The 12758-nt window shown below is 44.4% G+C and overlaps 1 protein-coding gene across 3 annotated transcripts in view; it reads right to left on the bottom strand.

The window, feature by feature from the left end:
• Window positions 1–12717, bottom strand: part of PPHLN1 (periphilin 1) — a 49983-nt gene extending 37266 nt beyond the window's left edge. The window contains exons 1-5 of one of the 3 annotated variants that reach the window (XM_066633109.1): window positions 12631–12717; window positions 6448–6536; window positions 4817–4852; window positions 4209–4256; window positions 1104–1277 (exon numbers count right to left, since the gene is read on the bottom strand). In XM_066633109.1, the coding sequence (XP_066489206.1) occupies window positions 1104–1277; window positions 4209–4256; window positions 4817–4852; window positions 6448–6516 (327 nt within the window). In that variant the 5' untranslated portion in view covers window positions 6517–6536; window positions 12631–12717. The remainder of the gene's footprint in view (window positions 1–1103; window positions 1278–4208; window positions 4257–4816; window positions 4853–6447; window positions 6537–12630) is intronic. The other 2 variants (XM_066633110.1, XM_066633111.1) reach the window with 2 other exon arrangements.
• Window positions 12718–12758: the final 41 nt, after the last annotated feature.

Below are 12758 nucleotides of genomic sequence, written 5' to 3'. Positions count from 1 at the left end.
AAGGGCTCCCTCTGATGACCTGAGAGGACAGGTCGGATTGTATGGAAGGAGGCGGACCCTCAAATACCCTGGACCTGAGCCATATAGGGCTTTAAAAGTTAAAACTAGTACTTTGAATTCAGCCTGGAAACTAACTGGCAGCCAGTGCAGCTGCCGAATGAGCGGCCTGACTAAATCGAACCGACGAGCCCCAGCAACCACACGGGCAGCTGTGTTCTGCACTAATTGTAGTTTCCAGACCATCTACAGAGGCAGCCCCACGTAGAGCGCATTGCAGTAGTCTAACCTGGATGTCACTAGGGCATGGGTCACCATGGCCAGGTCTGAACAACTCAGGTATGGTTGCAGCTGGCGAATCAGCCAAAGCTGAGCAAAGGCTCCTCTAGCCACCGCTGCCACATGGGAATCCAGGAGCAGCTGCGGATCCAGGATCACCCCCAAGCTGCGGACCTGCTCCTTCAGAGGGAGTGCATCCCCATTCAGAGCAGTACAGTAGTCCAATACCCGAGTCTTGGACTTCTGGACCAGGAGAACCTCTGTCTTATCAGGATTCAATTTCAGCTTGAAATTTTCAATATAAAACATGATGTCATCTCTTTCAGACATTCAAGTCACTAATCCAGAACAGCATTTTTAAAAAGGGACAAGGAAAGTAAGGTTGTGCTGATTAAACATTTCTTTTAAACAGGGTTCCCGATTTCCTGTTCTAGGAGACAAGCACATAGCATCAGATGAAATGATTAGTAACTGCTATATATTCTCATCAGTGTAAGAGACATTTCAACCAGCACTCTCCAGCCACCAAATATAGCACAAAGGAAGTGGGGCAGTCTAGAGCTCATTTAGACAATGTTCTAAAGGTAACACTGTGTGTTAAGGAACTGGGATCATGGCATCATGGCTGCTTTCCTACATTAGTTTCATGATTGCTATGGTGAGAGTTCAGATAGTTAAAAAAAATTATACCCCACCTTACCTCTAAGGATTCAGATATTTTGTTTAATCTTCCAGTTTGTTAATTTAATAAGTACAAAGAACCATTTTGGTACAGGTGCATTGTTGGAAACAACATACAGGGATAAAAATTAAACTACTGTACTTACATTTCTGTGCAAAGGACCACTTCTTCTTTCATGGGCAAAATTGCGACCATCTTCATACTCTCTATAGCCAACATGAGCATGACTATACTCGTACCTACTGCAGGTTCCTTCTCCAGGTCTGTCTAGAAGTGGTGTATTCTTGAGTCCGAAGTTGACTACTCGATGGTAGTCCTCCTAAAAATTGAGAATATATATATAGCATGCAATTCTGAAAATAAATTCATTATAAAACGCATAAAGCCAGAAGGACCAATATAGACATCACACTATTAAACAACTGGATCAAACAATACAAAGGGAAGCAAAACACATACTAATTTTAAATCATGCTGCATCAAAATGAAATGGTCTGAATCCAATAAAGAGCTGAAATCAATAGACACCAGTAAAGACAACAAGTTGCTGAGGGCCCTGTGGCAAACCTCAGTTCTGGATCCGCTAGGGTGCGCCCAGCCCACTGCATTATGGTGCACTGGGTGCTACTGCCATCACTGAGGGTTAAGAGGTCATCAGTTGGGCATGGACCTTCATACCAGTACCTGACCTCTGATACCACCTTTAATGGGCATGCTCAAATCCAGGATGGACTATAGTTATGCCAATTATTCTTTATATGTGTATCTTCTCTGTACGCAGTCCCTCCACCTCACAACACTATTTCTAATGATGGATCACATTATCTATACTATTAAACTTACAGTGCAATCACAATGTCTTCTTTGGCTGGTGCAGCAACAGCTATGCCGGCTCAGAGTGTCACAATGTGCTGTAAGCAGGTTTGTAGCTACTGTGGAACTGGCTGGGCCGGTGCAGAGGCGCACTTTGGCTCAACAGCACTGGATCCATTCCCTTTGTCAGCCAGCACAGTCTGCACCAGCCAGTTCAGGGGGTGGGAAAAGGTGGCAGAAAGGTGTTTTGTAGGCAGGGAGAGGAAAGAGCTGGGGGAAGATCAAACCAGAGAAATGGGATTGGGATCAGGGGAGGAGGCCTCCACTATATTCTAACCCCCCCTCCCAGCCTACCTGGCATTAACCAGGCTTCCCAGATTTGCACCAGGTAAATAGCTGGTAATAGATCCAAGAAGCTCCATAAGGACGGCTGAGGCTTTACTCGGGGTAATGGGAAATATATCCCCTTACCCCAAAGTGATCTCCAGCCATTTCCTAATCTGCATGGGACATGGTGCAGGCCATGGGCCCAGCTGTGACGACTCTTAATAGTTTAAAAACTAGTTGAACGTATAAGGTTGCCTTCTACATTTAGGTCATTATCGTCTATTTACAACCCACTTAGGTCATTATTATTTGCACTGACTGACAAGTTTCAGTTGGGATCTTTTCCTGACCAGGGGTGCCAGGGACCTTCCATATGCAAAGCAGGTACTCATCCACTAAACTACAGACCCTCCCCTAAAATGCAATATCTCTTCTTTACTCTATTGACAAGGTCTCTTTCTTCTTTACTACTCTATTAAGTTTTACCACTACTTTTCAGAACAAGAAAACATGCACTCCACAGCATTTACAACTGCCTGCCTACCTGCCAATACATGGTCTGATACATAAGCATCATAAAATGCCTGACCTATTTACAAGGCTTGACTCACTTAAAAGTGTAGAAGGGTGCCAAATCTAAAGTGACATTTCTTGTGCCGTATTTCTTTTGAAAAATTTTTATAGTTTTATTTAAAACTTGTTAAAGCACTCTTAAATCAAGAAATAATCTCCGTGCAGGATAGCAACCAGCTGAAGCATAGTATTCTTGCCACCTTTCAAGTAAAGATTTTTAGAGAAACAATTCCCTGTCAAGAATATACTTTTCCTGTAACTTGTCAAGGTGTAAACCTAATTAATTTTCTCCCAACAAACAGTGTAAAATTCCTCAGTGGAATAATAAAAATCTCCATAGATATGCAGGATGATATTCATTATCATCCAAAAATATTCAGAGATGGTGGGGATACAAAGAATCACACCAACAGATCTGTGCGACCAAAGAAGTTTTGAGCTTGTTTTCTCTTGAACATCAGCTCTCTCATGCCACGTAGCAACTACTCTTAATATTTAAAATAGCTGCCAAAACAGTTGGCAATATACCATGAGGGCCTGTTATTCAAAGTCAAAAATCCCAGTGGAGTGTCCAAGTCCTTGTATGTGCCTACAGAGGCGCCTGAGGTGCATGATTGAGACATACAAAATTATGTAGAGGATGGACAGAGTGGATAGAGAGATGCTCTTTACACTCTCACGTAACACCAGAACCAGGGGACATCCACTAAAATTGAGTGTTGGGAGAGTTAGGACAGACAAAAGAAAACATTTCTTTACTCAGTGTGTGGTTGGTCTGTAGAGCTCCTTGCCACAGGATGTGGTGATGGCATCTGCCTGGACGCATTTAAAAGGGGATTGGACAAGTTTCTGGGGGAAAAATCCATTACGGGTTACAAGCCATGATGTGTATGTGCAACCTCCTGATTTTAGAAATGGGCTATGTATCAAAATGCCAGATGCAAGGGAGGGCACCAGGATGCAGGTCTCTTGTTATCTGGTGTGCTCCCTGGGGCATTTGGTGGGCCGCTGTGAGATACAGGAAGCTGGACTAGATGGGCCTATGGCCTGATCCAGTGGGGCTGTTCTTATGTTCTTAAACTACAATTCCCAGGAGGCCTTGCAGGTCTCTTGTTATCTGGTGTGCTCCCTGTGGCATTTGGTGGGCCGCTGTGAGATACAGGAAGCTGGACTAGATGGGCCTATGGCTGATCCAGTGGGGCTGTTCTTATGCTCTTATGACACAGTTCTGGGTTCACTGCAAACACTGTTACTACCAGTCTGAATTGGAATACATGCAAAATTGTTCAGCCTTACTGGGATTCCAACATACAGTTGATTCACATAGTTAGTATGTTATTTTGTATTGGAGGCACAAACCACTTAAAGCAGATTGCACCATAGATACATTTAGCATTCTGTGATACACGCTGATCCTTTTTGAACAACACAAACAATTACTGCCATAACTGAATTAGCAAACTGTTAGCCAAGTGGTTGTTTTGCCTTTCACTGCATCCTATTGCTGACTGCTTAAAGAACGGCTGACTATGTATACCCTGTTCAATCCCATCCAAAACAGTTCATGTTGAAATTGCGGAGGCTCCTGTAAAAAGAATTAAGAAATATCACAAAAGTAGCCAAAACATCACTCTGGAATACATTCCCTGAATTTTTCGTTCAACCAATGCTCCCAGTGATTTTTCTCCAGCAATCAAGCCATTCTGTGCTTATGCACATGGCAAAATTTTTCCACTCTAGGTAGATTGCTGAGATAGCATCTTCTTCTGTCTTTGAGAACATAAGGGGCCATTCTCAACTGACAGACTGTGAGCAAAGACACCCTCCTGCATACATGGGAAGGGAAGATACTGAACTTAGGTACAGCACTTCCAAGCAAAAGTATGTCAGTGCTGCTCACTCCAGGCCAAGTGACAGACGTGCAAGGAATTCGGACAGATGAAGTGGATGCCTAGTGCACAGGAGCCCCAGGGTGATTCTCCAGGCAAAGAAGAGCACTCAAATCTGGTCACAATACAAATGGTGCTATTGTTAACTGTATGAAGAACGTGTACCCGAAAAAAAAGACATCCCACCACTAAGGTTTACACAAAATCAGACTAAATGACGCAAAGGACTGATAACCTAGAAAACAAATGCCAATACCTGGAGTTTTAGGCTGCCAAGTGTACATAGCATATCCTGAAAATGAAATAATTAGGAAAAGATTCTTTAAGTCTTACATGTTGTTACAAGCACTCAAGTTAAAGGAACTATTTTGGAGGCTTAACACTGCTAAATGGATGAAGAGGTACCTTATAAAGTTGAAATTCTTCTTTTTCCTAGTGTCTTCTTTTTTTTAATTGTGAGCCCCTTCAAGTCTGGGAACCACATTCTCCCCTTGTTATTTAAAATGCTTTGAGAATTTTTTGTTGTTGTTGAAAAGCAGTACATAACTGTTCTAAACTATGAATCTGCTCATAAGACAGCAGTTTCTACACTCTCAAAGCCCAGCTAGTGGTGCAATCTTATGCATGTGTACTCAAAAGTAAATTCCATTATTTTCAATAGACTTACTCCCAGGAAAGTGTGCATAGGACTGTAGCCTAACACAAAATTTTCTAAAACCCCGATAAAAATTTGTCCTGATTGGCTAATCCAAAGGGAGAAAACCAGGGTCGGCCCTCTAAATTTCCTCTTGGTACTTTTAGACCAATGGACATAAGGCTGGCTATTTCCTGCCTAGCCCACTGTTTCATCTTGGTCAAGGGGTTCTCATACTCTCTTGGAGTTTGAGTCCCAAGAGAAGTCTTTGTCGAGGCGGGAAAATGGCAGCGATGTGATTCCCAAGTTCACACTGCTGCAGGGGCAGAAGGGGCTTTTTTCTAACTTGCCCTACCTGCTGCCGGCGTCTGGGGGGTGTGGGGAGCCTGGTGGAGCCCTATGAAAGGCTCCCTGCAGCTTTTAAATAGTAAAAGAAAATCAGTTAAAAACCTTAAAAAAACTAGAAGTGGGTCACAATCAATTTTTTTTCCAATTGTTTACAAGCCATAGGGAGCCCTGCAGAGGGCTCCCATACCCCTTGGACCTGGCAGTAGGTAGTGCACTTTAGTAAAAAAAGCCCCCTCTGCTCCCACAGTGGCGTGATCCTGGGGATCGCATCGCTGCCTTCCCCCTTCTCCAGCGCCTTAAGGTACCAGAGGCTAAGGTCCTCAGGCTGGGGCATCATGATGCCCCAGTTTGAGAACCTCAGACCTAGGCTGACGTCAGGCACTTTGGTGTGCCCAGTACACATCCAAGTTTAAGCCTTTCCAGTGGACAAACCTTTCCAATGGCCACATCCAACCTTAGGCCTTTCCAGTGGAAATGTTATTAGCAAGGTCAAAACACAGAAGCTGCCAAGCTGACTCATCCAGTACAGGACTATGTTACACAGACATAAGTGCTTTGTTTTCAATTAGTGTGAAGGAGAAGGCCTATTCACCACAAGACGCATTTTTCCTATTCATTACTTTTTATTTGAACAGACAAAGCAACCATTATCTACTAAACGCCCAGGTATCTGGAGTACCTAATTTACACACAGATACATAATCAGAATCCTAGCCCAGTTTTCATATGGGCATTCTAGACAATCTGATACACGTTTGACCATCCCACCTGCTTACAAAATAAATGCCTTAAATTTAAATCCTTAATATTCAGGATTTATAAGATAACAATATTTAGTAAATTAAATAATAAGAACAACACTCTATTAACTGAAAATACAGAATGTACATTAAGACCCTACTTACATCAGGACGACGTGGAGGAAGCCGCTCTCGTGGAAGTCTTTCATAGTCATACCGTTCATCAGACCACATTTCATCTCTTCTATATGACACTAAAGATAAAGGTGCGATTAGTAAACCCTGATATTTACCACTTTTAAAAGTAACAATTTAAATTAAAAATAGAAAGATCCAAGGGGAAAAAAATAAGGAACACACAGACGCAATATTTTTTCCAGTGGAAAAATCAGAAATTTTAGAAACCATTTATCTTTTTATCTAAAAGATAAATATTCTATGAATTTCTTTAAGGCATGATTTTACGATAGTTATATCTACTCCTTATTTCCTTAAATGCTTTCCAGTAACTTAAGTATTTAAGGCCACCTACAAAATTAAGCAATGAGAATTCCTACACATTGCATAACTCTCAAGTTCTCTCACCTGCTTCAGATTTCCCCAGCTCATAGTGTGCTTTATATGCACACCAAATGATGAAACCATCTAGCAAGTGAAATAATACAGAACCTTGTTTTAATTCATGCAAGCCTTCAGTTAAATAAAATCGATAAAACTGAAAATGTAGTAATGGAAGATTCTGATTACACAAAATCCTGAGATGCTAGTATTTTCAAGACCATGGGCCCAATCCGATCCAACTTTCCAGCACTGATCCAGCTGTGCGCCGCATTGCGGGGGGGGGGAGTTCACTGAGGCATCCTCAAGGTCAGGGAATGTTTATTCCTTTGCCTTCAGGCTGCATTGCAGCTGCATCAATGCTGGAAAGCTGGATAGGATTGGGTTCTATGTTATTTATTGTTTAAATGACATGGATTTCATGTGATTAATTTTACTCACAGTTGGCAGCACCCAGAGTTGATTTACTCCAGTAGAAGCAACTCTTGATTTAAAGGAGAAATAACATTGGATGCTATGTAGTTATGGTGTTATAGCATATGAGAATGATAAAGGATAATAACATTGAACTCTTTGGTAGCGTAACTCATGATGGCCAAATGATTCACGGATGCCTCCTCAAGGTATGGAAACATTTGCTCCCTTACCTCAGGGCTGCATTGCGCTGTTGGAAAGTTGGATAGGATTGGACCCTCAATCATCTAAACCAGGGGTGTCCAAAGTTTTTGGCACGAGGGCCACATCAGCTCTCTGACACTATGTCGGGGGCCGGGGGGGGGAAGACTTAATTTACATTTAAAATTTTAATAAATTTACATGTGTTTACATAAGTGAATATATTAAAGATGAACTTATATGAATGAAGGTCTTGCAATAGTTCAAGGCCTTGCACAAAGCAAGGCTGGCCTTCTCTTTGCTGCTGCTACTGCATCACAGACATGAAAAAGCAAGCAGCGGAGGGAGCCCTCATCCCACAGCTCACGCGAGAGGTCAAACAGTCGCCCTCACACTGAGAGCAGTTGTGTCGGGCCAGTGCAGGCTCCATCAAATCTCCGAAGGGCCAGAGGCTCATTGGAGACTGGGGGTTCCCTGAGGGCCGTATTTAAGAACATAAGAACATAAGAACAGCCCCACTGGATCAGGCCATAGGCCCATCTAGTCCAGCTTCCTGTATCTCACAGCGGCCCACCAAATGCCCCAGGGAGCACACCAGATAACAAGAGACCTCGTCCTGGTGCTCTCCCCTACATCTGGCATTCTGACTTAACCCATTCCTAAAATCAGGAGGTTGCGCATACACATCATGGCTTGTACCCCATAATGGATTTTTCCTCCAGAAACTCGTCCAATCCCCTTTTAAAGGCGTCTAGGCTAGACGCCAGCACCACATCCTGTGGCAAGGAGTTCCACAGACCGACCACGCGCTGAGTAAAGAAATATTTTCTTTTGTCTGTCCTAACCCGCCCAACACTCAATTTTAGTGGATGTCCCCTGGTTCTGGTATTATGTGAGAGTGTAAAGAGCATCTCCCTATCCACTCTGTCCATCCCCTGCATAATTTTGTATGTCTCAATCATGTCCCCCCTCAAGCGTCTCTTTTCTAGGCTGAAGAGGCCCAAACGCCGTAGCCTTTCCTCATAAGGAAGGTGCCCCAGCCCCGTAATCAGCTTAGTCGCTCTCTTTTGCACCTTTTCCATTTCCACTATGTCTTTTTTGAGATGCGGCGACCAGAACTGGACACAATACTCCAGGTGTGGCCTTACCATCGATTTGTACAACGGCATTATAATACTAGCCGTTTTGTTCTCAATACCCTTCCTAATGATCCCAAGCATAGAATTGGCCTTCTTCACTGCCGCCGCACATTGGGTCGACACTTTCATCGACCTGTCCACCACCACCCCAAGATCTCTCTCCTGATCTGTCACAGACAGCTCAGAACCCATCAGCCTATATGTGAAGTTTTGATTTTTTGCCCCAATGTGCATGACTTTACACTTACTGACATTGAAGCGCATCTGCCATTTTGCTGCCCATTCTGCCAGTCTGGAGAGATCCTTCTGGAGCTCCTCACAATCACTTCTGGTCTTTACCACTCGGAAAAGTTTGGTGTCGTCTGCAAACTTAAATTTAGAGGCCTCGAGGGCCGCAAGTGGCCCCAGGGCCGGGGTTTAGCCACCCCTGATCTAAACCAGTGGTTCCCAAACTCCTACAGAGGAGCTGGAAGCCAGGTTAGTGTTTGCATGGCTGGGGGCAGTGACAGTGATGCAGTGACCACAACACTGCCACTGCAAAGGGGCTTTTTTACTTACGGGGGGGTGCTGGAGGCTCGCAGCCCCCTCTAATCTCCTCCACAGCTTGTTTACAAAGCCCTTATCTCTTTCTGTTTACCCCAAAAACTGTAAGTAGTTTTAGATCAGAAATAAGGGCTTTGTAAATAAGCTGCAGAGGAGATCAGAGGGGGCTGCAAGCCTCCAGCACCCTGCAGGAGGCCAACACTGCCCCCCCCTAAGTAAAAAAGGTCCCCTGGCAGTGGCTGTGCTGAAATCTCTGCAGCACTGATGCTGATATCAGAGCAGGGCCACTCCCATTAAGGGGAAATGCCATGCTTCTGTTTCCCCTGGTGGGTCACTGACCCACCAGTTTGGGAATCACTGATCTAAATGTATGTTCAGGAAGTGAGCTTAAAAAATAGAAGGGCCTCCTCCTTTATAAAAAACAAGTTTTGGGACCCTAATTACAACCACAGCTCATGAAGAGATTAACTTTTTCCTCCAAAACTAATTTCCAGCCCAAAATTGACTCCTGAAAAGTTATTTGCAACAGGTAGCTGCTCTGAGGAAAATAGCAGCTCAGAAGGTGATTTTTAGTGCGGAAATACCATGAATTTTCCCTCTCCAAGGTGCTAATCAGGACAGGAGCATTTCCAAGTTTAAATATAACCCTTTAAAAACACATTTAGACAAATATGTAGTGTGGTCCTCAATATCAACACTTACTAAGAGTTTTTAACAGTATTAAGCTGAAAGCAGATCATAATTTTTCCCTCTCAGAGAGCATGCAATAGATTAAAATAGAGATTATTTTTATCATGAGTGCTCATCCCATTACAGCAGTGGTACTCAAACTTTTCCGGCCCGTGGCTCCCTTGACCCCCGTGGCTGTTGGCCATGACTCCCCATAATATTCCTTAGGGCTGAAACTGACATCATTAAACAGGAAGTGGCCAGAAATATTAACTATATTAATATTAATTATATTAATCATATCATTAATTAAATGCAGATCTTAAAAATATATTATTAATACACAGCAATATACATACTTTATAAATGATCAGCTGCTGATCACTGTTGGAGACAGGATGCTGGAGTAGGTAGATTTTGTCTGGTCCAGGAGGATTCATTTTTTTTAACTTTGTAAGCATACCAATTGAATTGTTTTATCAAATGAACTTTGTGAACAACCAGTCTGACCAACATTACACACATACACCCCTGTGGACCCCAATCCAACTAGTCATTTCTCCCATTCTCCTTTGATAGGATTGAACCCTTTATTAATTAAATTACATTAAATTTTTCCAGGCGGCTGGTGGGGAAAATAAAAATAGACCATAAAAATATATCAGAGCTGATAAGGGTTTGGTTAGGAGGCTGATTTGTCTCCTATACTAGGAGATGCACAGCTCAAGCCTATGAATGTCTACTCAGAAGTAAGTCCCATTACAGTCAATGGGGCTTACTCCCAGGAATAGGATTGGGCTGGCAATCACTTCATCAATGGCTGATAAGTATTCCCTTCAAGCAGCAAGATTCATCCCTTTCAAAATACAGCCTTTCCTCTTCAGTCAAACCAAAAGATTAATAAATCACTTTAAAAATCATACACTTTTTCTGCTCCTGGCCAAGTAAAGTGTGTGCTTCTCTCTCGCCCCCCCCCTTGCCAACTGTATGGAAACAACTTGTATGGAGACCTCAGCTATCCATAAGTGGCTCAAATTACAGATTTCGAAGGGGTTCACACCTATAACCAACCAAAGCTGACCTTCAGCACAGCTAGCCAAAGCAGAGGACACAAAAATTTTCTAGGAGCTGACATTTTCCAGTCACACCCAGACTTGCTGCTTGCATGGGATGCTGGGGGTGCTACTGCCACAAGCCATATGCACTGGGCCGAAGAATGCACACATGACACTCCTTAACTCAGTGTTAAACCCAGGAGGAAACTAGCTTGCTAGAGTAGCTCTTTTTCTTGTGGATCTGCTTACCATGAAGGAATGTATAGGAGTTCAGACACAGCTGTGGGACTACAGCTGCTGAAGTATGTTTTGGTGCAAACATTTTTCCATTCTAGTGTGAGCCTAAATAAAATGAGGCTAAATTTCTGCTAAGTTTAAAAGATTTTAGAGAAACTTAGGAGTGTGATTGGTTTTTCCATATTACTGTATCTGGATGTCGACACTGCATGGGCAGGTAGACCTTGGCTTTAAATTGGGAAGCCTAGTAGACCTGGGCTTTCAAGACTTCTCCAGCTGTTACCACCATCCCCCTGCTCTGTTTTGCCCCCCTCCCCCGCCTTGGGAAGGGGCACAAAATAAACTTTGTACCACTTGATAAAATTCCTCTTGGAGGCCCTGGGGAAGGAAATGGAGGCATGTACTGAGTGCCAGCTGATATATATTGGCTCCTGCTGGATCAGGTCAAAGGCCCATCTAGTTCAGCCTCCTGTATCTCACACTGGTCCATGAGATGCCTCAGGGAGCACCCAAGACAACAAGAGACCTGCATCCTGGTGTCACAGCCCTGCATCTGGATTCTGAGGTAGCCTGCTTCTAAAACCAGGAGGTTGCACAGACCCATCATGTCTTGTAACCTGTGATGGACTTTTCCTCCAGAAATTTGTCCAATCCCCTTTTAAAGGCATCCAGGCCAGATGCCGTCACCACATCCTGTGGCAAGGAGTTCCACAGACCAACCACATGCTGGGTAAAGAAATATTTTATTTTGTCTGTTCTGACTTTCTCAATGCTGAAAGCTGTGTACTGTGCACACTCATATTGTGTGCAACGACCGATCTGTCAGTGGGTTGCAGCAGCGAGACTCCAACTTCACTTAATTCTTCGGAAACATCCTTGCAGGAAACCACAGTTGGGAAATGCACCCTGATAAAAGTGGCCCTGCCAATCACCAATCGTAGCCCTTCTGCACAGAAAAGCACACCTGAAAGTCCCAGGATCACTCACGGGGCAAATGCCCCAGGAACAAGATGAAGGCCACACCTGGAGCCTAACCCTCCGCATGTCTACTCAGAAGTCAGTCCCATTATAGCCAATGGGACTTACTCCCAGTTAACTGTGGGTGAGACTGCAGCCCTAGAGCCCAACTCTAAGAGTGTCTACTCAGAAGCAAGCCCCATTATACTCAATGGGGTTTACTCCTAGGAAAGTGTGGCTGGGACCGCAGACTATGAATGTCGACTCAGAGGTACATCCCGTTATAGCCAATGGGGCTTACTCCCAGGTAAGTGTGGAAGGGTCTGCAGCCCAACCCTATGCAGGTCTACTCAGAAGCAAGCCCCACTGCAGTTAACGGGGCTTACTCCCAGGTAGGGGCGGCTGGGGCTGCAGCCCTCCCAGGTCACCCACAAGGGGGAGGCTCTGAGGGGCCCACAGCGCCTGGCCGGGCACGGAAGCGCAGACACGTATCAGAAACGTCACGTGAGGAAGGCCTCCCCGAGCCTCCATCTCCGCCGCGAACCCCCCTCCTCACCGCGCTGCCCGCCACTCACCCGCCTCACGTCAAAGCCGCCGCCCTCCGCCTTGACCCGCGCGACTTCCGGTGCTGGCGATTAATGGTCACCGGAAATGCACTGGGACCTCTCCCGCTCCCCTCCCGCCCATGAGACGCGCCGTCCCG

The sequence above is a fragment of the Tiliqua scincoides genome, chromosome 7 (assembly GCF_035046505.1).
Source record: "Tiliqua scincoides isolate rTilSci1 chromosome 7, rTilSci1.hap2, whole genome shotgun sequence".
Lineage (NCBI taxonomy): Eukaryota > Metazoa > Chordata > Lepidosauria > Squamata > Scincidae > Tiliqua > Tiliqua scincoides.
Note: the sequence above shows the minus strand (reverse complement) of the source record. Positions and strands in the feature narration are given on the sequence as shown.